The sequence below is a fragment of the Chanos chanos genome, chromosome 1, assembly GCF_902362185.1.
Source record: "Chanos chanos chromosome 1, fChaCha1.1, whole genome shotgun sequence".
In the NCBI taxonomy this organism is placed as follows: domain Eukaryota; kingdom Metazoa; phylum Chordata; class Actinopteri; order Gonorynchiformes; family Chanidae; genus Chanos; species Chanos chanos.
The window spans coordinates 21,531,394-21,553,473 of record NC_044495.1 but is presented as its reverse complement, the minus strand read 5'-3'; the positions used below and the strand labels follow the sequence as shown (position 1 = coordinate 21,553,473).

At 43.2% G+C, this 22,080-nt stretch overlaps 2 protein-coding genes across 2 annotated transcripts; both read left to right on the top strand.

Annotated features, from left to right (window-relative positions):
* The first annotated feature begins 86 nt into the window (after positions 1-86).
* cdnf (cerebral dopamine neurotrophic factor) lies at positions 87-1,493 on the top strand. The gene is made up of 4 exons (XM_030788394.1): positions 87-165; positions 628-755; positions 920-1,061; positions 1,303-1,493. Exons 1-4 carry the CDS (start codon positions 87-89, stop codon positions 1,491-1,493), a joined length of 540 nt encoding a protein of 179 aa, XP_030644254.1.
* Positions 1,494-6,115: 4,622 nt separating this feature from the next.
* Positions 6,116-22,061, top strand: shank3b (SH3 and multiple ankyrin repeat domains 3b). The gene is made up of 24 exons (XM_030774056.1): positions 6,116-6,320; positions 7,795-8,056; positions 8,538-8,741; positions 9,110-9,181; positions 9,842-9,950; positions 10,747-10,898; positions 11,061-11,228; positions 11,453-11,569; positions 11,794-11,871; positions 12,005-12,071; positions 12,934-13,180; positions 13,506-13,669; positions 13,963-14,076; positions 14,283-14,358; positions 14,581-14,663; positions 14,791-14,915; positions 15,109-15,244; positions 15,535-15,615; positions 16,171-16,191; positions 16,702-16,838; positions 16,973-17,078; positions 17,244-19,101; positions 19,347-19,373; positions 20,926-22,061. Exons 2-24 carry the CDS (start codon positions 7,859-7,861, stop codon positions 21,491-21,493), a joined length of 4,908 nt encoding a protein of 1,635 aa, XP_030629916.1. The 5' UTR covers positions 6,116-6,320; positions 7,795-7,858; the 3' UTR covers positions 21,494-22,061.
* The last annotated feature ends 19 nt before the right edge of the window (positions 22,062-22,080 follow it).

Here is a 22,080-nt window from a genome sequence, read left to right as displayed (position 1 = left end):
TCTAATTTAGGATCTATTCAAGTGTGTTGTGGGAATTGAAGTTTAATATATGTAAGCCTTCTGATCACGAAGTGAGGTCTGAAACTATGCAGTTCACGAATTTTGTCTCTATCCTGTTGCTTTTAAGCATAACACTTGCCGTTACAGATTCAGAAGAATGTGAAGGTGAGGGGTCTGCATGGCTTGGTGGACTGCTGGCATGAAACAGCGAGTAAAAATAGTTTCGCATGGCCTGAGTTGGACTGAATATGAGACGCTAGTGCGCTGTAAGTAAGAAGTGCGCTGTAAGTAAGCAGTTCACTCCCGAGTATTGCGCCCATGTTCAATTTCACTGTTTTTAATATTTTGCCCATTAATTCCCAGTATTTTAAAATACACAACCTAGTAAAAGTGGCCTGAGAGATCTTATTAAACACTGTTACAGAATTGGTACAGAATTAATTAAAAACAAATTAAACTAAATCTAATTAAAATATCTTGTACTTGTGACGTTAACGTTGTGCTGTAACGTCACTGATTTAACCTTTGCACCACATACATTTCTGTTGTCACAGTATTCTGTACCTACAGTGTGGCATGTTGTATTGTAAACATTTGTGTATGTGCGTGCGTGTGCCCATCCTGCAGTGTGTGTGGGTTTTTTGGAACGTCTGTACAGGTCTCTTATATCCACCCATCCTGAGTTGACCTTTGCCCTTGTGGAGGAGGGGCTTAATCGGGCGTGTGTGGGGGCCACAGGGAAAGAGAGCCGCCTCGTGAGAGAAGCAACACCACATATTCATTCACATATTCATTGTTTTAAACACAAATACTTGTAAATACTGAGCACCTTATCCTCTCATCTCTCTCTTTCTCTCTCTCTCTCTCTCTCTCTCTCTCTCTCTCTCTCACTCTCTCTCTTTCTCTGTTTTTTACTCAGTGTTATTATCTGGGAGCCTCCAGTGATGCTGCCGCTCGAGTGACGGGAGAGGTAACACGTCCCCTAAGTTCCCATGTGCCTGTCCAAAAAATCTGCCAGAGGCTACAGAGGCGAGATAGCCAGATCTGTGAGCTTAGATATGGTATGTCTCCTACCCTTTTTTTTCATCATCTAAACATGCAACCAAATATCTCATTCTTCCTATAGCTCCTGTTCTACTGCAGACTGTAATAATATTATAAATATAAATATATATATATATATATAAATAAACATGAAAACAAAGCACACTGAGAAATATCTCTCAACGTTCTTAATTACATTATTCTAAATCTCATATAGCATCCACAGACTTCGTCTACTGATTTGTGTACGTGTTTCAGAGCAGCAGGTACTGGACTGGAGCAGAGATGCTCTCTCTAAGCTTCGTGTGTTAGAGCTGAAGCGAGTCCTGGCCTCGTGGGGGGAGGAGTGCCGAGCATGCCTGGAGAAGAGTGACTTTATTGATCTCATCCAGGAGGTGGCTCCCAAACACAATGTAGGACAGCACAGGGCCCAGTCGGAGGAGCTCTGAGAGGACCTCCTCTCCCAGTTTCGCCTTGGGGATGAACAGTGGAGAAAAGTGGTTACCTTTAGTGAACTCCATGGGACTTTTTATTAACAGTGTCTCATGAGTCTCATTAACACAGCACATGGGACATGTGTAGGACGTGTTACCCTGAGAGTTTGGTATAGTATAGTTTACATTTAAGAGTTAATACCTAATGATATCTTACGGGGACTACTGACAAATTATAGCCCACATGTTCTCATTTTATCCGACCACATGTGTTATTGTTGAATAAATGAATGGATCATTTTAAGACTTACACAAGTGTGATTACCATTTATTTATTTTAAATTTGTAAGTGTATCTTTTCGGCAGCTGGAACATAAAGATGTCTGAGTGTGTGTATGTGTGTGTGTTTGTGTGTGTGCGTGTATGTGTGTGTGCGTGCGCGTACGTGTGTGTTTATGTGTCTGTATGATCAAACTGACTGAATGAGTGAATGACTGTGTTGTTTTCATACATCTGACCTCTACTGACAATTCTGTTGCTGTGATCAATCCTTCCTTTATACGCACACGGAACAAAGCATGCCCACACACTGTAAGATTGCTGGTGTTTACATCGGCATGTTGTCATGGTGATCATTAACTAACATTTAATTTTGTCTGACAAACTTTTTTTTGTGTCATAGTACCCAGTCAATCAGCTAGGAGATCCCTGTCAGTTCTCTTTTGCTCTCTCTCTCTTGCTCTCTTTTTTTCTCATTCACATGCCCCCTCTTTTTATCCAGCGTCTCTGCTCTCCTATAATAGCTGTTAAGAGAGAGAGAGAGAAAGAGAGCAAGAGATGCAGGCCTTGCCCACGCATTGGAGTGGGAGACTGAGCCTATCTCTCTCTCTCTCTCTCTCCACACACACACACACACATACACACACACACACACACACACACACACACACACACATACATACACACATACAGAGCCAGTCAGTGTGTCATGCTTGCTCTGTGTGGGCTGAGCTGAGCATTCCTGTCATACAGTAACAGAACAGAGTCTTTCTGCCTCCGCGCTTTCTCTCTCTCTCACACACACATTCACACACACACACACACACACACACGCACGCACGCACACACACACACACACACACATACACACACACACACACACGCACACACAGCGGAGATGGGTTTTCTGAGTGGAAGCTAAGATGGATATGGAATATGTGGCCTGAGATTGCAAGGTAAGTTTTTATAGTTTCACTAATTTGTGTGTATGTGTGTGTGTGGCGGGGGGAAATCAGAGAGATTTTATGAATGTGATCATGTAAATTTTTTTTCTGTGCAGGACTTTGGTGAGAGCACATCCTCTCTCTAAGGTACTGTGCGGCTTCCTACTCGAAATGTCTTAACGTGAAGGATTACTAAACAGAAGATTAGCTGGCATGGTAGTGGGGTTTATGTCTTTGCACACATGTGTACACAAACAGGAATTTATCCGCTGAAAAATGATTCTGATTGGGAGTCTGTATTGTATTGTGTTTGTTGTTCATGTTTGTAATAGTTATTAATGTAGAGCAGTAACAGACAGACATTCTCTCTCTTTATCTCAACCCTGTCTCACCTTCCTTACCTGTGGCTACCTCACTTCCTCCCGACTGCAGTCGTGACTGAAGCCGATCCTCACAGTCTCACCGCCTACACACTCAACCGTCACACTCTCTCCCCCTCTCCCCCTTTTCTCTCTCTCTCTTTCTCTCTCTCTCTCTCCTCTCATCTCCCTTCCCCCTCTCTCCCTCAGTCTTTCCTCACTCTTACCCTGTTTCATCTTTCACTCTTTAGTTCTAGCCAAACATCTCTATACGATTCCACTTGTGTGTTTCTCCTATTTATTGGTGGGGAGATATTCTTGCTCCAGATTGACGCCTTGGCCCTTTAAAAGCAGGCAAAGTTTCCTGGTGAACCATTTTTTCTGGTTGCCATAGCAATGAGCAAGGACTTGGAGAGGTGCAGTGGTATTGGGATGCAGTGACAGCACTTAGCATGTGAATTCTCACACATTGAGAGATGGAGATATGGAGATGCGCTGGGGCTTTGAATACCGTGAGCAATGAGGTGAGATATGCATACACACACACACACTCTCTTTTTCTCTCTCCCTCTCTCTCTCTCTCTCTCTCACACACACACACACACACACACACATACAGCAGAGTATTGTATAGATGACTGTAAATCAATGTGTTCAGGAGGGCGAGGAACTTGAGGAAAGAGGACATTATTAAGTGTGTGTGCTTGAGGGAGAGAGAGAAAAAGAGGGTGTGTTACAAGGTGCATATATAGTCCTGAATTTTTTGGTTAGCTGAAATAGGATGAAGCAGGTTTTGGATTAGTAAGGATTATTCATTTTTGGGTGGACGATTTGTAATATTTTAAAATGACAAGATAGCAGAGCTGGCAGTTTGTTTTGATTCAACATTGCAATTGAAAGTGGTGCTACAACACAAGACGCTGTGATATCCTTCTCAGAGTTAGAGGTTTAGTCTCAACTTTGAAATATTCGTACAGGGCTTCCTGCGAGCCCTGCTTCACACTTAACAGTTTTTGGAAGTTAACTCCATCATCTAAAGAAGAGAGATCTCCTAATCTGATAGCGAAGTGCATGTGCTGGTTAACTTTTAAGTTTTTGGAAGAAATATTTTCTCTAATTTTTTTTCTTTGGTTGTGTATGTAGGGCTTGTTTTAAAATGATCTATTTTTCAATCAGGCTTTTCCATTCATGTGTAGCTGATTAACGTGAGGCATTCACTGTGAAAAGACAACAATCCAGGCACTACAGCTGTAGTAGAGGGACCAGTGCTACTGTTATAAGGGCACTGTGATTAGTTTGTCAGTGAAAGGCTACAGTGAACTATTAATTAATGTTGCAGCAGACAACGTAGCCCCACTGTGCAGTGGTACTGGACATTAAGACAAGTGAATGAATACAGAGAAATCTACAATCAGCCTACTGACACAATGGACAGTGTGCTTATCTAGTAATGTCGGTAGGTTAATTTTGGAGTTATAGAGATGCTTTTATACAGATGTTGTGAGGTGGCCCTGTTTTGAATGATCTGTGTTAATCCAATGTGTTTATGCATAGTCACCTGGTGGGCTCATTATGGCCAATGTTAGTGTACAGAGGTCAGTCAGTATGATTTTTCACAGGGGCAGTCTTCCTACTAAGGACAAATTCCTTCCCCTTGAGATGTTTTTACTTCTCAAGTCAAATCTTGGCTTCACTGGAAAGGTGGGCTGTAAGGGTCAGTAGTTCATATAATTTTAACTCCATGAGCAAATGTTCAGCCCTCCACACTGGGCAAGGATCACCTCACCACCCCTTAGTGTCTGTATTGGTGGAAAACAATGGCTCTGTGCTTTGGCATTTTTCCATGCACAGCATATCCGGACACAAGAGAGGACATCTTTGAAATGGACTTAGGAGAGGCTGTATTTCTGGAGTTAAATCTGTATGAGCTTGTTCTAATGTGTGTGATTTTCCAGACGTAATCTGTCCAGTGGCCTGTGTGCGTGTCTATGTGTATGAGAGAGAGGAGTATGTGTTTGCCTTAGTGGGGGAAAAGTGTAGCACTATCAGCTGCCTGCAGCTTTTCCTTCACTTCCTGTAAAAACATCCCGAGGAACCTTGGCTCAATTCAGCCAGGAAGCATGACAGGAAGTCTCTCTGAGATCACAGGAAGTAGATTGCTTGGCCAGAAGGGCTGGGCTTGAAAACAGGTCCAGAGAAGGTTCTGGAGACTGAAGAGGTATTCCTTAGGGGTTCAGATACTATGAATTTCATGCCCCTCAACACAGAATACATTGTTTTACCTAGTGCCTGGAGTGTGTTTGTGTGTGAGAATGTGATGGAACAATGGGTACACTGCAGTACTCCTTTGCCATGTTGTGTGTTGTGTGAGTGGGTGTGTTTTAGAGTGTGTTTGTGTTTTCTGAATGAGTGGAATAATTAGCTTCAGATTTTCTGTGCTCCTGAATTTTGATCCTATATATAAAATCTCAAAAGGATTGCTCAGGATTAATGTGGTACATTTTACACTCAACCTCTCCACACTGTTACTGATGATAGCCAAGCTTAGAATAAGACGAACTGTCACAGTGTCAAACAAATGAGAATACAGCTCCATTTCAAATGTACAAAATTCTCTCTTTCTTTCACCATTTCTTTTCAGAGCGCAACTCAACACATGGCTACAGGTTTCAGTTACTCATGGTTGCCAAGGCTCTGGTCACTTCCTTTGCCATTGCTATAGCATCATCACAGAGAGCTGGAGCCAATTTAATCATTGGAATGAGACCTAAGACATATGGCTGATGGATTTGAACAGAGACCGGGGCTATTTGATTAAGATGTTTGAACAAAGATGGGTCATTGGCAGAGATGTTTGTATAGAGTTCAGTGATTGGCGGAAAGTGTTTATACAGAGATTTTCAATTGGTGGAGACGGCTGAATCAATCTGTTTGGTTGGTTGAGGTTTGGGAAGTGTAGAAGTCATTCCTTCCTGTTGTAATTTCCTCACTCCTGCTGGTTTTTCCTGCATTGAGACATTCAACAGCAGGGCTGGGTTTCAAGCTTCCTGAAATCTCTGTGGTAAGAGGGATAACTAAGAAGAGAGGCTCAGTAGCCGAGCAGGCCCGGGATGCAATATGAGACCACTATACGAAGATAATTGCAAAGATTTCAGGAAGACACCTAAGGATTACTGAAGGAAACTTCTGAATCGAAAAGTCTCTCTCTTCAGTTCTACACTTCTAAGCAGAGTGCATCACATGGGAAGCCCAGGTTAAAGGTGACTGAGCCACTCAAACATTTTGGGATTATGATGCAACTTCTCACCCTCTACCCTCACTTTTGACCGTAATACATTGTCAGCGGAAGGGTTTTTTTTTTTTATTATTCTTTTAAAGTGAGACAGATGGTGATGAGTCTGCTAGATGATGATAAAACCAATCCATTCTAAGTCTTATTAATATAAATGCTTTGGCTTTTATGACACTGTATTTGCTGTGTGCAGATTTCTAATGAAAATGTGCGGCTCAATGACTGTGAAGAGAATTCTGCCTTATCCACATTTGATAAAGTGTATCATGATCAAAAGGGTTATGGTTGAGATGCTTTGATATAGATTATGAATTTCATAAATAATCATTTAGTAGTTATATGTTATATGTACAATTATAAACATTTCAACAGCAGTAATGTAAGTAATGTGTAATGTAACGAGGGTATGTAATTGTAGGCTTTGCTATACCTATGTTATATTGCCGTATCCCTCACGATTGTGTTATGTAACAGGAGACTTCCATGCTCAATCTGCCTGATCTCTCAGATTTTAGAGGTTTCATAGGTGTGAGAGTAGGTGTGTGTTAGTGTATGCGTTTGGGTGAGTGTGTAAGTACAAGAAAAGGCTGGTTGGATATAATATTTTAATTTTGCCGAGTGTTTTGTGTTGAGAGGTACTAATACTCAGTTTGGCTAGATATGGTAGGAGTGTGTGTGATAGAGGTCAGTGGTGTGTGTGTGCGTGTTGTAGTGTAACACTGGTTTCTCATATCGGACTTGTGCTCAGGCGGGAGTGGTGTGTGTATGAGAGAGTATTGAGCCATTTGTAATGAGGAAGTGGAGGAGCCTTAGTTCAGCGAAATAAGCAGAGTGCTACGTTGCCATGGTAACTTTGGATGCACAGGGTTCCCTGAAATTCCATTATTCCCTTGTGGATCTGTTTCACAGTGTCCATGGCAACCACTCACAAGCATCTGACGACCAGTCTAACCCCTCTACCCCTTTTCTCTGCTTCAATGTTTCTCTAGTTTGTGTAGTAATTTACAAATTCAGCAATGTATCTTCACAAAATGCTGTCTATGAATTTAAATGTGTAATCTCGAAGCATAATCTATGTATTAAACCACAGTTACACGATCAGAAAACATAAAACATATTAACAGATAATCCATGATCTTCATTAACTCCACAATACACATCTCATCCACTACTGTTAAAATATTTGGATGATTTCAGTAAAGGCTGGTGAACATGCACAGTACACACTGGAGAATGGTTGATGGGGAATCCACTAAACATGCTGTGTCAGACACATTAAACATAATGATGAATCTCTCTCTTCCTCACAGACACACACACACACACACACACACACACACTCACAATTAAGCACACATATATCACCCTTGCACAACACAAAACTAAATAAAACTTTTACCTTTGGGAGCACTCAGAGTGTGTGTTTGTTTGTTCTTTGGCAGGGTTGTGAGGCGAGAGTGTTGAACAGCACACACACACACTCACACACACACACACACCCAGAGTATGCCTCTGAGTCCGCCTGCAGACAGCAAACATGAGGCTCCCGACCGGCCGCGGCAACAGCACGCCCCTACCAACGGTAACCACGGAGACGACAGCATTCGGGCCTCTCCCGGAAAAAAATCCGCCACAGAACCCATGGAGGATCTCCACGGAAACGCCGTCATCATCCGTATCGGAATCCCTGACCTGCAGCAAACTGTGAGTGTTCCTCTCACTCTCTGTTGCACACACACACACGCACACACACACACACACACACAAGCACCTCCTTGGCACTCTCACTGCTCTTACCTCGAAAGAGCAATCTTGCAGCAAAGGGAGTGATCAGAAGGAGAGAATATGAGTGATAGGGCTAGAGAGACAGAGGAACTGAGAGATAGAGGGAGAGGAAATGAGATAATGCTATAGGATAAAAACTGATAATCCTAGAAGAGACGAGCAGTGATAATGCTATAAGAAAGCCGCTTTTTCGGCTGAATTAAAGTTTTTGCCTCCTATTCTTCAATGTGTTTATGAAGGCTACATTTGATGTGTATTTGTGCTCATGTTTTTTGCATTATGTGTTTTTTTTTTGTACTAAAAAATGCGAATACATTTGTTGTTTATGGGGATATAAATTGAGAGAGTATGTCTTTTTTAGGGTGTATAAATGTTTATGTTTGTGTGTGTGGTTCATCAGAAATGCCTGCGGTTGGACCTGGAGGCTCCTGTGTGGGTGTGTAAGCAGAGAGTCCTGGTCACCCTGACTCAGAGCCTGACTGATGTACTCAACTACGGCCTCTACCTCCCTGCCTTCAACGGGCGAGCCGGAAAATTCCTGGATGAAGAGCGACTTCTCAGGGAGTACCCCCTCCCAACTGTAACACCTGTACCATACCTAGAGGTACTCACACGCACACACACACACACACACACACCATTTTGATGTGTTAGTATGCACATATATACACGCATACACACATATACACACACAAACCTTAAAACTTATGAAATTTTCTTTCACACACTTAGATATCACAACATAGTCACTGGTATTACAAAACAACCCCTCAGTCCTCCACTTTGTCTGAAAGTAAATGATAAAAATATTTCATTTTTTGCCTTCACTGTGCTGTGTGTGTGCGTGTGTGTGTGTGTGTGTGTGCATGTGTGCGTGTGTGTGTATGAGTACCTGTGCGCACTCTTGCGTGTGTTTCTGCACGTATTGGTGTATTTGTGTGTGTGTATTCGTTTGTTTGTTCATTTCTGCAGTTTCGCTACAAGAGACGAGTTTACACTCAGAGTCATGTGGATGACAAACAGTTGGCCAAGCTTCATACTAAGGTAGTAGCACACACTGTATGTGGGTTAAATGGGTGATTAAATAGCTTTTTCTGGCCTTTGTTTGACATACTCCCAGTTCTTCTAAGAAGCAGTAGTCTTATGAAAATGCCTCTGGTATGTTTCATTTTACCCTTTTTGAGTGTTTTGACCTGCAAACACTTGGTGCAATACACAAATGAGGCTAGATTTGCACTGGATATTTTGTTACATCATCTGTCTTTTAAGATTGTATTGTATTAAGAAGATTCTTATATTAAGTAACATATGTATTTTACTAATATACACATTTTAAACAGTTTGTTTTGTTCTAAAAATGTTTGTATTTGACAAATGAACAGTCTGCTCAGAAATATGTCCACATTCTCCAGTATGTGCACAGTATCTCCAGTATGTGCACAGTATCTCCAGTATGTGCACAGTATCTCCAGTATGTGCACAACATCTCCAGTATGTGCACAGTATCTCCAGTATGTGCACAGTATCTCCAGTATGTGCACAACATCTCCAGTATAGTTGCTTGTTCTACCGTAAAGATTCACTATGTTTTTGAGAGTCGTGTTGTTTATTGTATGTGGGTAGTCGTTGTTAGGTTATATATATATATATATATGTATGTATATATAACCTAACAGTAACTAGCCGTGCTGTACCTGCTCTCAGGCCAACCTTAAGAAGTTTATGGAGTATGTTCAGCAGAAGAGTGTGGATAAAGTGTGCAGGTTCCTTGACAAAGGGCTGGATCCCAACTTCCATGATACAGAGACTGGAGGTGAGAAATGTGTATGTGTGTCTTTTTGAGCATGTAAGATTGCTATTCTTGAAAATTTTTTTGTGTGATTTCTTTTGCAGACTTCCAGCCTCAGACAGGTAAACTCTGTTTTGGGTTTTAAATCATGTTGTTTTATGTTATTGCATTGGTTTTAATACACTGATTTTTGGTTTTATTTCATGTCAGACCACAAACATCTGCTATAAGAATATAATGTCAATATAATTTAGTTTGCATATTTGCTTATAATTAGACCCCTCTGTTACACAGTGCATATCCCTATATAAAAATGTATATATATAAAGAAATATACATAAACACAAACAGGCAAACAAGATCTTAGTCTGAATTCTACTGAATTGGTCCTGATTTTGAAAAATTTGATAAGTGTGATAAGTATCTACATCAATTGTGGTTCTGGTGGTTAAGATTTGTATCTAAAAATAGGGTAGACACCTCCATATTGTAGTCAGGACCCCTTGAAGTTTGTCAGTCTTGTTAGTTTCACTCTTTTCACTGGTTAGTGGCTTCTAGTTCATCATCTAGATGGGGGCTCTATGTCTGTTTTTCCTTTTACTTTCTTTCTTTTTTTTTTTCCTAAGGACACTTCTGAGGAGAATGTGATACAATAAAGAAGAATCTTGTGCAGAGAAAGAAGTTTGGGAAGATATTTATAAGGGAGAAAAGATTTAGAGCATGAAATGAGGTGTATTCAAAGTTGTGCATATTCATATGTAAATGAGCATTTTACATTTTAATTTGCACGATTTCCGTGTGTTTCTGTTTCATGATACAGAGTCTCCTCTCACACTGGCGGCCCAGCTTGACTCCAGTGCTGAGCTTATTAAAGTTCTTAGAAGTGGTGGTGCTCACCTGGACTTCAGAACCAGAGATGGCATCACCGCACTCCACAAAGCGGTCCAAACTCATAACCATATAGCACTTACTGTGAGTACACACACACACACACACACACGCACACACACGCACACACAGCATGCACTTAGACGCTCTCAAGTGTTTTTGCTTGTTGTTTTGATTCAGCAGTGACAGTGGTGATGAAAGCTTGCGTGTGTACACGTGTATGAGTATCTCTCTCTCTTTGTGTAGACGTTATTAGATCTGGGTGCATCTCCGGACTATAAGGACAGTCGAGGGCTAACTCCTCTGTACCACAGTGCGATGGTAGGGGGAGATCCTTACTGCTGTGAGTTACTACTGTATGACCACGCTCAGCTAGGCTATAGCGATGAGAATGGCTGGCAAGAGATTCACCAGGTAACACAGAAAACAGCCACAAAGTCTCATTGACATTGCCTCTTAAATGTTTGTTCCCCAATGTACAAACAACAAATCAAAGCTATTTTCTCTCTCTCTCTCTCTCTCTCTCTCTCTCTCTCTCTCTCTCTCTCTCACACACACACACACTTGAATAACTGAAATACTGTATATGTATAACAGGTTAAAGACACGCTGTTGACTCTCTTTTTTTTCCCCGCTAGGCTTGTCGTCATGGAAACGTACAGCACCTTGAGCACCTATTATTCTATGGCGCAGAGATGAGTGCTCAGAATGCCTCAGGAAACACAGCGCTGCACTTGTGTGCTCTATATAACCAGGTATAGTCAAAGAGCCCTACACCTGCACCTCCTCTGTAAGGATATTTACCTCCTCTTACTGTGGCCTGTGCCATCTATATTGAATTTGTAATCAGAATTGTGTGTGCCTCAAAATTTTATGTCTCCCTGTAAGCGTTTACAGAGTTTTACAGTTCTCTCCTCTCCTCTCCTCTCCTCTCCTCTCCTCTCCTCTCCTCTCCTTATTTCTTTTGTTTTTGTGTCAGGATGGCTGTGCTAGAGTTTTGTTGTTTCGAGGGGCAAATAAAGAAATCAAAAACTACAACAATCAGACAGCGTTTCAGGTCAGATATGCTGCACATTTCAGCATCTATTGTTTTGAAGGAGCATAGTGGGGGAGTGCATATAATGTGCCTGATTTCTGTTCATACATTTTTCATACAGACTTTGTGAGGTGTCTTATCTCTGTTTGGACAGGTGGCTATCATTGCAGGGAACTTTGATCTGGCAGAAATTATCAAGATTCATAAAACCTCAGATGTTGGTAAGTAAAATATGCTTTAACTCCACACTTGGGTGAGACAGATAATATACATGGATCATATAGAAATTTATTTGGATTTGAATCAGTTGTTTCCATTCTTTCAAAATATCCGTTTACTGGTCTCCATGCCCTTTTGTCCACAAACCTGACCAAGGTTATTCTAAAATCTTCTGAAAGTATTCAGATAAGAGTTGTAAAGCTTGAGCTAACTGGTTCCAGTATTTGAGGAGATCAGACAGGGGGAGTTATTGAATATGGAAAGGCCTTGTGTGTAATCTGTTAACTTCTCAGTGTAAAGTATGTGTCCCTTAACATTTGTTATTGCATAATCTTAATAGCCATTTGTGATCTCTTTGTTTCTTCTCTCTTTGTACATCTCTGTGCTACTCTGTGTGATCTTACTGTAATCTGTGAGTCATCTGTTTGTAATATTTATTTTATACTGCTGTTGTGTGTGTGTGTGCGTGTGCGTGTGTGTGTGTATGTGTGTGTGTGTGTGTGTGTGTGTGTAATTGCTTTAATTTCTGTGCATTTTTGTGATTTCAGTTTAATCTCTGTGTAGTCAAGTTGTGCAATTTGTAATCGATGTAACTTTTGTTTGTTCGGTACGTGTGTTGTTGTACTTATAACATTTTTCATGTCATCCCTCTGTGTAATCTGAGTGTAATCTCATCTACTACTGCATGTCTTTTTGTCATACGTTTGGAAATATTTCTCACAAAAGGATGTGTATGAGATAAAAGCTACTAGTGCACCCTGCCCTCCTCTGCCCCCTTTGTGGTATTTCATAAGACTTTGGGAAGACCTGGTGCTGTTTGTTTTTATGTTTTATTCTCTCTCTCTTTCACTGTCTCTGGTTCAGTGCCTTTCAGAGAGAGCCCCTCATACTCCTCTCGGCGCCGCGGTGTGTGTATGTCTCCTCGTCGCTCACTAATGCGCTCAGCCAGCGATAATGCCCTAGACGAAAACCTCCCTGCACCATCGCCAGCCCCTTCCCTCCGGAGCCTCCCCCCTCTGGAGCCAGATGACAACACCCCGACCCAGCGAAGCCCTCAAGGAGGACACTCACACACACGGAGTCTAAGAAGACACACCCGTGGACACCTCAGGTAATGTGATATGTAAATGCACACTGATCTGAGTTATGCTGCATGTTGGTATGTGCTGAAGAAAGTGTGATGTATGGTCTGAATCCAGAATGAAGCTTATTAATGAGATTTTTGATCTAGATCTCATTTTTGATTTTGATCTGTTTGCATCGAATTTATGTTGAATTTGAATTCAGTTCTTGACCTCCTGAATAGCTCTAAAATTGGCTCTGTGACTGATATCTGCGTATTTTGCTCTGAAAGGTCAGACAGGAGTGTGTATATCATATGTGTGTGTATATGTATGTGTATGTGTGTGTAATGATATGTGATGTATGTTTTGTAGCCCTGGTAGTCCAGTACAGAGGGAGCCCAGCCCTCCTGTGTCGACTCGTGGGCCAAAGCGTCGGCTATACAGTGCAGTACCGGGCAGAACTTTCATTGCTGTCAGCTCTTACACCCCACAAGGAGATGGAGAGATCACACTCAACCGAGGAGAGAGAGTTAAAGGTCAGCATGTACCTGTGTTTGTGTTTGTTTGTTTGTGTGTGTGTGTGTGTTAGCACGCATTCCTGTATGTATGTAGTTGAGATTACAAACTCACTTTCTTTCAGTTGGAAGTGCACGTAAAGATATTCAAGAAGGCTGTGTGTGTGTGTGTGTGTGTGTGTGTGTGTGTGTGTGTATTGTGTGTGTGTGTATTGTGTGAGTGTGTGTGTTTGTGTGTGTGTTGTGTGAGTGTGTGTGTTTGTGTGTGTGTTTCGCAATATGTTTCGTACTGTGTGACTCTCTTTCTCTTGCAGTGTTGAGTATAGGTGAAGGGGGATTTTGGGAGGGCTCAGTTAAAGGGCGGACTGGCTGGTTTCCTGCTCACTGCGTAGAGGAGGTCCAGATGAGACAGTATGACCCACGCCTAGGTAAGAAAAAAAGACACACACACACACACACACACTGTATTTCTCTCCTGACGCTGGCAAAAGTTTTACACGAGGTTTAACAAAAGCAGTTCAATGTTAATAGCAAGCACAGTGCCACTTCATACTCTCATTTCAGGATTTGTGTCAGCACATTCTCATGTCAGTAATTTTGGTCAGACTTTTTCGTTGACTTGTTGGTTATGCAGAGACGAGGGAGGATCGAACCAAGAGACTGTTCAGACACTACACTGTGGGCTCTTATGACAATTATTCTTCCTACAGGTACATTCTTCCTCTCTCACTTCATTGTTTGCTTGTCTCTTGCTCTCTGTTTCTTTGAATCGTTCAGACCAGGGCTGAGTTGTACAGGAAGGATTAGACTTCTAATTAATTCGTGAAAAGGGACATGGGTGCATAATCTGAATATAAATATTGTGTCTGTGATTTTGATGTGGCAGTCTGTACAGTAGCTACCTCTAATCTTTCGCCTGTTTACACTTCCAGTGATTATATTATCGAGGAGAAGACTGCCACTCTACAGAAGAGAGACAGCGAAGGATTTGGATTTGTCCTGCGAGGAGCCAAAGGTCGAACACCTACCCACACAGACACATCAACACACATTATCACGCAGAGACAAAGTGTCTCAATTTCACATTTTTAATTTTTTAATTTAATTTTTAATTTTGATTTAATTTTTTTTTCTATCACCAGCGGAGACGCCCATTGAAGAGTTCACTCCAACTCCTGCCTTTCCTGCTCTTCAGTACCTGGAGTCAGTGGACTTGGAGGGTGTGGCCTGGAGGGCGGGACTAAGAACTGGGGATTTTCTTATTGAGGTACTGAGGGCTCAGTAATTCTGTCATTCAAACAATGTTCGCATCTTGTTCACTGGCTATGCTCAGAACCCCTTTATTACTTAATCTCTTTTGCTACTATCTGTCTTTCTCCCATCCCCACATCACCCCCCCTTTCTCTCTCTCTCTCTCTCTCTCTCTCTCTCTTTCTCTCTCTCTCTCTCCTCTTTCTCAGGTGAATGGTGTGAGTGTGGTGAAAGTGGGACACAGGCAAGTGGTCTCTCTGATTCGTCAGGGTGGGAGTCGGCTGGTAATGAAGGTTGTATCTGTAACACGGAAACCTGACACTGGAGATGTCGTTCGCAAGAAAGGTAAAATGAAAGGCTCTGATGTGCTAGGACAGCACGTACATGTTCACTCACATGCAAACACACTCCTTGATTAACATAAATGCACACACCGATGCAACAGATATACAATGTATTACCAATGAGCCATGCATACTGTATGTGCTTATACAAAACTGAAGCCTTACACCCTCAGGAATATGAAGTTGTTCATAATGAAGGAGTTATTCATTTTACGTTATGAGGCTGGGATGGAGAGCTTAAATGATGAGAAGTGTTCCCTCCTTTTCTTTCAATGATAAATTTGCAAACAGCTCCTCCACCCCCTAAGAGAGACCCCAGCACCAGCCTAACCCTGCGCTCAAAAAGCATGACTGCTGAGCTAGAGGAACTGGGTAAGACACGCTCTCTCTCTCTCTCTCTCTCTCTTGCTCTCTGTCTCTCTCTCTCTCTCTCTTTCTCTGACAGTGTTTATGAAATATATCTCTGATCTTTCACATTTTCAGAAGGCTGACAGAGAATTTCCTAATCATGCGTATAATGAAAAATCATCTCAGACAGGGTGTACATTTGTGAGGGTCTGTAAGAGACTGGGTCTATGTTTGCATGTGATACCACGTTCTTTTGCAAATCCTGCTCACAGAGCAAGGTCTACGCCCCTCCCCCCTCCCCCCAAAATCTACACGAATAGCAAACTTCATAAAATGCATATGTCTAATGTTAATAAGTGGGTTAAAACTCTGTGAGGTGTGTCCAGCAAGTGATTTCTACTTGACTGACACCCCATCTGCTTTATGATCATATGATTCATGAGGAAGCAGTCGGTGAACAAAATAAAATTTGCAAACAAAAGGGCAGAATGATTCTTTTTTTTTCTATGCACATTTTGAATTGTTTAATTGGGAGTGCAAATAGACACTGTAGCTTTGTCCCTGGTTTTTGTTCACAAGCATCAAGAAGAAGGAGAGGAGGTGAGTGATGGTGCCAGCTACATGAAACTGGTAACATTCTCTGGTGCCATGCAGTATTGGGCATGATGTAATGTTGTGGAAATTGTAATTCTTTAGTGGTGAGCTGAAAGTGAGTTGCGATTTATTGAACTTGTAACAGTATGTTGTACATATCACTGATTGTATGCTAAGCATGAGTGAATGTAAATGTGTATTATATTACATATAATATATTCTAAATATTGTTAGGGGTGGTATATGTACCGTGTGTTTTGTCACTTTGTGTGTGTGTGTGTGTGTGTTGGTGTGTTGTGTTACTGGTTTTGCTCACGCAAATGATAGGAAATCTTTATGCTTCTCACAAGGAAATAGGATGTTATGTTGCATGTATTTTTGTGTTTGTGTGTGTGCGTTAATACACTAAAAGAATATTTTAGCAGTGTGTATAAGAGTGTGTGTTAATGAATATTTTGTGGATGTAGGCGTGTTGTTTTGAGTGTGTATGTCTGTGTGTGTGTGTTTTTATCACAGAGAAGTTGGATGAGATGTTGAGCTCACCACAGGAACCTGTCGTGGTGATGAGACCACGCACATCTGAGGCTGACTCCAGAACAGCCACAGTGAAGCAGAGACCAACGAGTCGTCGCATCACACAAGCAGAGATCAGTGTAAGGCACATACACCCATTCCAGAATGTCATGATGATCCTTAACAGCTTAACAAAATACGAATACCAGCCAGTGTTCACTAGCCATGTAATCTGTGTGTGTGTGTGTGTGTGTGTGTGTGTGCGTGCACATAGTCATTGTTTGAGAGGCAGGGAATGCCAGTGTCAGCTGGTGTGTCGTTAGGTGTGGACAAAAGTCACATGCAGCTCCCCAGGGGGATGTCCAGAACCAAGTCATTTGGTATGTCTCCATATGCACATCTATCTCCAACCATTACAACAAACTGCTCACTTTTAGAAATATTTAGAATCTGAAGTCTGAGCAGTTAATTTGTTAAGTGCATTAATGGATTAATACCAAAATATTGATACTCATATAACACACACCCTGTGTTTTACCCCTCAGGTGCCCCTGAAGATGAACGAATTTCTGCTTTGATTGGAGAGCACCGCTTTCCCCGGAGCTCCTCGATGACAGACAGCTTCAGACAAGACAGCATTCCTCCTCCTCCACAAACTGCTCCTCCTCCACCTCCTACACCTTACTTTCTGGATTCAGGCCCTCCACCAGCCTTCCTTCCTCCTCCACCTCCCACACGCTCAGCCAATCAGAGCCGATCGAGTTTCCGACCAGGGGCAGAACCCAAGCTCCATGGCCCTATCACAACAGAACGTCAAAGGAAAGCCCGCTCCATGATCATCCTTCAGGACACTGCTCATCTGCCTGTGGAACCATCCCCCATTCCTCGTCCGGCAACACCCACCTCTGGAGCTGTCCCACCTGAGCGAGGGCGCAGACGTGGCCAGCAAGTTGAGAATCCTTATGCTAATGTGGGCCGACTTAGCGCAGGGCTTTACACTCCAACCAAACCACAGCGCAGGAAGAGTCCACTGGTCAAACAGGGACAGGTGGAAGAAGGGAGTGCAACACAGACCAGCAGAGACCCTTCTCCATTGGGAGGGTCACGAATCCCCCACAGCAGCCGAGCAGAACAGTTTCAGCAGCAGGTGCTTTCAGAACGGGCGCGGATCACTCCTCCTGGGGCTCGCCGTCGGCCCAGCGTGTTTCTGTCAGTGGAGGGTGGGGCCACGGAGCCACAGACCACACCTCTTCTCTCCCAGTCCCACTCTGTGGATGAGCTGGCTGAGCTGCCCCCTCCTGCGCCTATGTTGTCTCCTGGCCCACCACCAGGGGGCTCCACCTTCATACACCCGCTCACAGGGCGACCGCTAGACCCTGCCTCCCCACTGGCACTGGCACTGGCCGCACGTGAACGTGCTCTCAGTGGGCGGACTACACCCACACCAACACCCTCCCCTTCACCTACTCAGAGCAGAGGGGTGGAGAGACCAGAGACAGAGGGAGGAGCTACGCCACCTGCACCCCTCGAAGCCCCTGCTTCAGATACATGGAGGGAGGAACCTGTCAGTATCACCACAGAAACAGCAAGTCAGGTGACTAGTGGTAGCCCAGGGTCTGGACGGAGCTTAGAGGAGCAGACAGTGGCACCCACTGTACAGATTGTCCAGCCATCTTTGCCAGGCACAGAACACAGCCAACCTATAGGCCCACCTTCTCCTGCCCCACCTTTATCAACATTGGCTGGGCGGAGTTTGACCATGAGCTCTGAAGAGGAGGCGGAGCCTTACACAGTGACTTTACCCCCTGCACTGCTCTCATCCAGTGATGAAGAAACAAGGGAGGAACTTCGTAAGATCGGCATCGTCCCACCCCCTCAACCCTTCGCTAATGGCCTTCTCATCAAGGACGCTCCCAAAGCTACTCTCACCATATCACCACGTCCTTCTGCAGCCACGTCCTCCACCGGGAAAGCGTGTGATTCGGCTGCTGACTCTGGGGTTGAAGATCCTCACTTGGAGACCACCAGTACTGTCTCCACAGTGTCTAGTATGTCCACATTATCCTCTGAGAGTGCAGACTCAGCTCATGCAGGCAAGCCCCGCTGCGGCGTGGGGCGTGGACGCCCTGCACATCTCAGGGACCCGCTACTGAAACAGTCATCTGACAGTGAGCTGCTGCCACACCCTCCCAGCACAGGCCCCACCCGCCCACGCTACCTGTTCCAGAGACGCTCCAAACTGTGGGGGGAGGAGCCACGGTCTCAGGGAGGTGTAGCCGACGAAGGAAGACCTGCAGCTATGGGAGCGGAGTTACTTAGTAAGGACTCTCACTCTCTGGGGGAGGAGCCACCAATGGGTGCACCACTCGATCCTGGTCGGCGATCTCCTGTTGGCGGGGCCAGGTAAGAAGTAATCTTTAAGTGTTCTGTTTTTAGACTCTGACATTAACACACTTCAATGTCATGCAGCTTTCACTATAAGAAACTGTAGAGCATGCATGTCCCACTCTAGTAAGTTCCACTGCCGACAGTAATGCACTCCCATATACTAGTTTGTTAGTTAGATTGTGCTGCTTTTTCAGTCATAGCGCTTAGCGTGACAAACACCTCTCTGTAACACACCTGTGTGTGTTTCTTTGTTCTTTCAGATTTGAGGAGGATGGAGAAAGTAAATCGTAGGTTTTTAGCTCTGTGGGTAAAAACGACTCCTTGTACAGCTAACTTTCAGTATTAAACTAAAATCACTGTTTCTGAAGCTTTTGCTACAGCTTCTCAGTACCACTTGTACAGAAATTATTTTTAATCCAGTACTAAATCAAACCTTTTTCTGCTTTTTACTCTGAGCATACCAATGCAGTATCTGACTGAGTAATTTAGGGCCATCTGCATCCAAAGCTCCAAATGTTGTTTTTAATGCTAAACTTAAAGCTCTTCCTTATTCCTTAACTGAAACTCTTGATGCAGTATTTCACCCATTGTCTTCGTTAAGCATTAACAAATAACATCATAAACATGTTCAACCAAAGCTCTAACTAAGGTCTGAAATGAAAACTTATAGTAGTATTTAACTAAAGACTCTTAAAAGCGTAACTGGGTCTTAGGTCATTGTTAAGTTTGGTATGTCCTCTCCCAAAGTTGAAGTTATCTTTGACTCAGTGTCTATTGAAAAACCTTATTAAGTGTCATATCTATGTTGTCAATCTGGTTGGCTGTTATCAACAGTTCAAAGTTGTTAGCCTCTAAAAAACGGCTGTATGAAATGGAGTACCGCACACAGAAGGCTTTGAAAGGGCCCCAAATGTCCTCGAAAATGTTCATTAAATATAAGAAGAAGTCTGTCATAGCAAAGGGTATGTCAGCACTCATGAGCCTTTCTATTGTGTGTAAACCTGGGAACATTGGAGGATTTGCTTTATGGTCGTGTGGCCTTCTATCATGCTATAATTATGCTACACAATTCATGGACAAGGCTACACCAGATTATGGAATGGAGTCTGGTGATATTTCATGAGCATGTTTTTTAATTTTGATGCTCTTTTGGTTCCTACTGCTTTATGGTAATTTTGAAGAGGCTAACATCTTTTTAAAGCAGCTAATGTCCTATAGAAGTCTTGGATGCAAGAATGTCATTTTTGGTATAGTATTCCCATAATAAAACACTTCTTGCAGTAAGAAACCAAAAGCATCCCTATCTATTTCATCAAAGCTCTCACTGTACTATTAAACCTATAATTATTCACCTGAAGCTTTTAGTGTAGATTTTGGCTTACTGAAAGATGTACATCTAAATTTTATTTAATATTTAACTTCTAACATATGTTGCGGTATTTAATTAATGTTCACTGTCTCATTTAACCAAGGCTTTCTGTAGTATTTACTAAAGCTCACAATTTCATATTTATCCAATGCCTTAAGCACATTAACTCACCCAGAGGTTCATTCTCTCACTGCTGAATTCCTCAGAAATGCCTATATGTATTTCAGTGTCACTTCTTTAACTTTCTCATTAAGCAGCATATATTCCTCACAGCATGGTTTGTACCTCTTGTCTGGCCTTTGTGTAATAGATTCGGCTTCCTTGCCTCTCTTCCTGCAGTAACACTCATTGAAAAGCAGTTGGGCTGGTTTGATTTCATTTTAATTCCCTCTCCCATTTGCTGCCACCCTCTCCTTGACACTCTCCTCCACTATCCTCCACCATTCTCTCTCTCTCACTCTCTCTTGCAGGCTCTTCAGCAGTCTTGGAGAGCTCCACACCATCTCTCAGAGAAGCTATGGCACAACTTTCACCATCCGACCTGGTACCCGCTACCCAGTGACCCGCCGAACGCCCAGCCCCGGCGCCACTCCGGAGCGGACTGAGCCCTTAGGTCCCGTTCGCACTTTCGGCCCCCACCACCACCATCACACCATCCTTAAGTCCTCCAGCCTGAGCCTGCCACAGGAGCCGAAGGAAGTGCGTTTTGTGATGCGGAGCGCCAGTGCCCGAGCCCGCAGTCGCTCCCCCTCCCCCTCTCCCTGCGCTTCTCCCTGCCCCTCTCCTGTACTAGGTGCACCTCTGCTAGCGCTGCGGCCCTTTCGCCAGCGCCCCCTAGCGCTGTGGAGTAAGTATGACGTGGGCGAGTGGCTAGAGAGCGTTGGGCTCGGTGAACACCGTGCCCGATTCCTGGAGCACGAGATCGAGGGTGCCCATCTGCCTGCGTTGACTAAGGACGACCTGGCAGAGCTCGGGGTGACACGGGTTGGGCACCGCATGAACATTGAGCGTGCCCTCAAACAGCTGCTGGAGAGCTGAGGCCTCCTTGTGTCTGACAGTAAATACATACGCCACACAATCCTCTTCACACCAATGCACAGACAGACACAGATGCCAGACACAACAGCTAGACACCTTCATTTAATGACTGCATAACTGAACACTGTTCTCAGCACCCTCTTACAACCACTATACTGGCTCCACATATCCTTTATATAACCTCCGCAGAAAAGGTGTAAGTTCAGGGCTTCCAGGTTAGGTTACCTGGTCCACGTTTCTTACTTAAAACAATAGGGCTCCATTTTCCCCAACAAAATGCCTGCAACCCTACTGACTGAAGAGAGAGAGCACAGAATCCAAGGGTCTCATGCAGTTTGCAGCTGTTCCCTGCACTGCATGCAATGCATGCCAGCAATTTACTTAAGTAATCATTGCTTTACTTTGGAAATTGTAATGGAAAAGTTACAATAGACAATCCTGTTGCAGTGTATTGTAAATTAGATTATATACGCTGCACAGTTCATTGTAGTTTTGTGTGATTAAATTCTCATCTTGAAGAACAGTATATAGATTTGAGACATATCGAGTAGAAGTACCAATGCTTCCAAGTAGTCTAATTTACTAAC